Source organism: Macaca thibetana, chromosome 13 (assembly GCF_024542745.1).
Source record: "Macaca thibetana thibetana isolate TM-01 chromosome 13, ASM2454274v1, whole genome shotgun sequence".
NCBI lineage: Eukaryota > Metazoa > Chordata > Mammalia > Primates > Cercopithecidae > Macaca > Macaca thibetana.
Genome location: NC_065590.1, coordinates 78,887,202 through 78,891,505, shown reverse-complemented (window position 1 = coordinate 78,891,505; position 4,304 = coordinate 78,887,202). Strand labels below are relative to the sequence as shown.

The following is a 4,304-nucleotide window of genomic DNA, read 5'->3' as shown; positions in this document are numbered from 1 at the left end:
CTTCCTGGGGTGCTGTGGGAGACTTGTCACCTGCTGGGTGGGGTGGTCTCTGCTGGCATCTCACGAGGTCTCGGGCTTGGCAGCTGAGGCACGCAAAGTCACATTTGCTATAGCGGGCATAATAATAGTGGCAAGAATAATATCGATAACGCATCCTGACCACGTGTCTCTGTAGCCTCGTCGCCTCCTCAACACCATCCCATAAGATGGGACCCTGTGAGGCAGACGCAGCCTGCACGCAGAGGAGCGTGGGGAGGCTGGGGCTCCGGCCTGTGCTTTCGCCTCCAGACCATGCAGCTTCTTCACCCACGTGCTGGGTGCCGTCTAGCCTGAGGCCTGTGTGCAGGGTCCCTGTTTCAAGCCCTGATTCCCGCCTGCTAACTTCGACCCAGGAAGCCCCTCCCCTCTGCAGCCCTCAGTTTCTTCGCCTGTCAGACGCCGTGCCTTTGAGGTAAGAGATTACGTAAGGTAAAGCTTATTCTTCAATATTGTTCTCTTACTCTGTCAATGCTTTGAGCAGGATTCCCTGGAGAAACCGGCCCCAAAGGGTGGGCCCAGACACTGGTCTTGATGGGCTGGCTGAGGCGGGGGCTCCGTCTCATGGGAGTGGATGGGAATGGCAGGCGGGTGGGTGGCACCTTCTGTGGAGTGGGGGCCAGTGGGCAGCTCAAACAAGGGCAGAGAGAGCTGTCTAGGGAGGTCTGATGCGGCCTCACTTTTCTCAGGAATCTCGGGGTCTCCAGGCCCGCACTCTAGGGCTGCATGAGTTTGAGGGGTTCCTAAAGGAAGTCCCTTGTGTGTCTGGGTGTGCCTGGGTGGCAGTGTAGGGGCAGGTGTGGTGCCCACACTGTCCATATGTCCTTACGCGACCCAAGCCCCAGGCCCTCTGCCTCAGGGTGGGGCCGCAGCTCAGCTTTGATGCCCCTGAGGGCCTGCCGGCCGGGACTGCTGTTTCCAGGCAGGAGGTGGGAGGACGCAATGCAGGCAGGGTTGCCCAACTAAAACACCCCCGGCCCAATTCCTTCCACAGGCCTCCTGAAACCCGCAGTTCTTCTCTGGAGTCACAGCTTTTTGGACTATGGCTCCCCCTTTTCAGTTCTTTTTCTTTATAACACAAAGACACCATCAGAGAGGCTGTACTTCACACTCCCCAAAGGTTAGAAGGCACAAGGTCTTCCAGACCCCCACCGCCAGGCCTGTGTTTTACAGAGGAGGAGGCTGAAATGACTGGTCCAAGACCACACAGCGGGGAGCAGGCGGCAGCATGGGAAGCTTGATCTCTCGCTGCGGGGTTTTCTCTCGCCTGTCTCTACCGTTATCATCCTAATACGGACCCATCAGATCCTTTCTCAAGATGCCACCGGCTACAAGCAGAGGGCAAGCCTGGGGCTGAGAAGCACTGTGGTGAGGAGCAGTGGAGCCGGGAGAGGGTCACAGGAGTCAGGGGCCAGGGAAAGTTGCCGAAAAGAGAGACAGCCCCTCCTGCCCCTTTCCCAGGGCTGACTCCGCACCTTACGCGTGGGGATTTGTCATCAACAACTGTTTGACCCCAAAGCCATGGTGCCCTGGGTTGGTGTCCCAGTGATGCTTTTCTGATTCGTGGCCCAGGATGACACAAAGCCCCAGGGGACAAGCCAGAGATCCCACTGGCCCAGCCAGATGCTCCAAGATTCCTTTTGCCTGTAACCCAGACCTGGCCCACCCTCTTGCCTGGTTTCTGGGGCTTTCAGGAAAGAGCAATGGACAGTGGGAAAGGCTGGCTGTGAGGCAGGGTCAGTCCTGGGGCCCTGGGAGTGTCTCTTCCCTTCCCCGAGCCTCAGTGTTCTTGTCTGTACAAGGGAAGTTCAGGTCAGATGGTCTCTGGGTTCCTTCCCAGCTCTGAGAACCAAGTTCTACCTCAGCTGTTCTCAGAAAGGACAGGGTGGTCTGGGCTGGGCACGGGCTTGAGGCTTATGCCCCTCTCCTAGCCCCAAGGACTTCCCATCCTTTCAGGTCCTGCTGGGGCTCACCTGCCCAACTCTGAGCGGAAAGGAGAGCCGTGAGTCTGGCTGGGCAGGGTCATGCTTGTAATCCCAGCACTTTGGGAGGCCAAAGAGGATGGGCTGCTTGAGCCCGGGAGTCCGAGACCAGCCTGGGTAACATGGCAAAACCCTGTCTCTACAAAAAACACACAAATTAGCCAGGTGTGGTGATGTGTGGCTGTAGTCCCAGCTACTCAGGAGGCTGAGGTGGGAGGATCACTTGAGGCCAGGAGGTCGAGGCTGCCATGAGCTAAGATCATAGCACTGCATTCCGGCCTGGGTAACAGCAAGACTGTGTCTCTGAGAGAGAGAGAGAGAGAGAGAGAAAGCCGTGGGTGTCTAAGCTGCAAGGCCTCCCAAATCCCTGAATCCCACTAACCCATCTCCCAAGTGAGCAGAGGGAGGCCAAGAGAGGGCAAGCAGGGCACCAGGCCAGAAGCCAAGCCAGGGACGAGGACCCTTCCTGCTGCATCAGCTGTCTCATGTCTTCCCCGAAGGAACCCTCTCACAGGACAGCTGGACGCAGCCAGGCGGGAAGGACTCTTCACCAGCCCCGTCTCCATCGCCCGGCTGCCATCACTGCCGGCATCGACACTGACCCTCCAGCTGCAGCACCAGGTCACCACCCTGCCCCTCATCCATCCTCTTCCTCCACGTGTGATGAATGAGCGTTTCTCATTCAATCATTCTCAGAGGCAGCACAGCATGGCCAGTAGGAAAGAGGATGCGGGAGCCAGACTGCCCGGCTCCACCACCCACCAGCTGCTTTTATTCCCTGCCTGCTGTAGTTCCCCGGGTCGTAACATGGGAATACAAATAATATTTTCCTCATCAGGTCACCGGGAGGCTTAAATAAGCCCATACTGTAAAGTGCTTACAGGGCCTGCCACATAGTAAGTACCCCATAATTACTGTCATTCATTCATTCATTCATTCATTCATTCATTCATTCATTCATTCATGCATTCTATCCTGCCTGTTTCTGAAAGAGTTGAGATGACTCACGATGGAAATGCAATGATAATAGGACTTTAAAGTCAGGTTAAAAGAACACAAGCCTAGGCTGCAGAGGAGAGGGTGCCCCAGAACCTGGGCCAAGCGAGCCTCACCTGAACACAACCTCCCGGCGTCTCGTCCAACACATAAAGGCTGCTGGTATCAATTCTCCTTTTCCGATAAAAGGAAGCACAACAGCTTTCCAGCAGAATACAAGATGTTTTTCTGGTTCAAACTTTATGAATGACATTAAACAATGCAATGGGTAGCCTCCCCCTCGCCTCACCCTGTCCCCCTTTTTAATCAACTCCTGAGAAATGGGGTCTGCTCTTCATCCCATCCCACTCCCCATTTCCAGACCCTGGGGAAACCTGCAGTCCCGGAGAGCCTGACAGCCCCCAGAGCAAAACCTTCAGCTGTCCCAGGAGAAGGACACTCGGGGAGCCAGCCGGAGCTGGCTGCTTTCAGCACCAGGGGACAACTCTAGGAAAAAGCCGAGCCACTGAGTCAAGGAGGGCCTTCCCTCCGCTGCAGACAGCAAGCCCCTTCCAGGCGCTTCCCCGCAGCTACAGCAGCAAGCGCCCCTGTGGCAGGCCGGGAATGCTCATGGAGAAAACCCAGAGCTGTCTACACTTCCCCTCACCGGCTTCCCCTTCTCTCAGCAGCGGCAGGCGCAGGAAAGGTGAGCAGGGCCCTCCATGCTTAGTCACCCGAAAGATCTGGGGGCCCAGCGGGGAAAGGTCTCATTCCATCTCCTCCAGGACCCTGGGAGAGTAGCATGGTTCTAACTGTGGCCTGAGACTCTCTGCACGGACACAGGTATCACCAGAGAATGGCGCCCTGAGCCCTCACCCCCAGTGTGTGTATGCGTGTGCAGATGCGCACACTTCACCAGGGTGTCGCTGCCTGACTCAGGGGACGATGGGAACCTCCTTCCTGTCCTGCAAGCCTCCGCCTCATCTTTGAAAGACTCACGGAGCCCCCAGTTCTTACCCACCTGTTAGGTGGGAAATTCAAACCTGGGCTCTGAAGGGAGCGGCCCCTCATCCCCTGCCCTTCCCAGACCCTAATCCGGGCCTCCGGGATGTTTCCCCAGCAGCCTGTGGGCTTCCATCCTCAGCTGTGGGCCTTCCAGTGGGTAGGCGCTCATCACTGTAGACAGCACACAGAAGAGCCCGCCCGCTGGGTCCCTGGGGCACGGCTGCCCCTCTCCCAGTCCCCGTCCCTGTTCCCTGAATCACAGGCAGCAGAGAAGCTGGCTCCATAGCTGGCCTTGCTTGCCCTCTT

At 57.2% G+C, this 4,304-nt stretch overlaps 1 protein-coding gene across 1 annotated transcript; it reads left to right on the top strand.

Moving 5' to 3' along the window:
- The first annotated feature begins 206 nt into the window (after positions 1–206).
- Positions 207–3,794, top strand: LOC126934426 (uncharacterized). Its single transcript, XM_050755231.1, has 3 exons — positions 207–451; positions 2,519–2,820; positions 3,376–3,794. The coding sequence occupies exons 1-3, from the start codon at positions 207–209 to the stop codon at positions 3,792–3,794; spliced, it is 966 nt and encodes a 321-aa protein (XP_050611188.1).
- The last annotated feature ends 510 nt before the right edge of the window (positions 3,795–4,304 follow it).

Bases quoted from the DNA above. Each gene is read 5' to 3' on its own strand.
- LOC126934426 (XM_050755231.1), top strand. From the start codon at position 207: ATGGGACCCTGTGAGGCAGACGCAGCCTGCACGCAGAGGAGCGTGGGG. The intron at 452-2,518 runs GTAAGAGATTAC...TCTTCCCCGAAG, and splicing joins TCAGACGCCGTGCCTTTGAG to GAACCCTCTCACAGGACAGC. The intron at 2,821-3,375 runs GTAACATGGGAA...CCCCATTTCCAG, and splicing joins CTGCTGTAGTTCCCCGGGTC to ACCCTGGGGAAACCTGCAGT.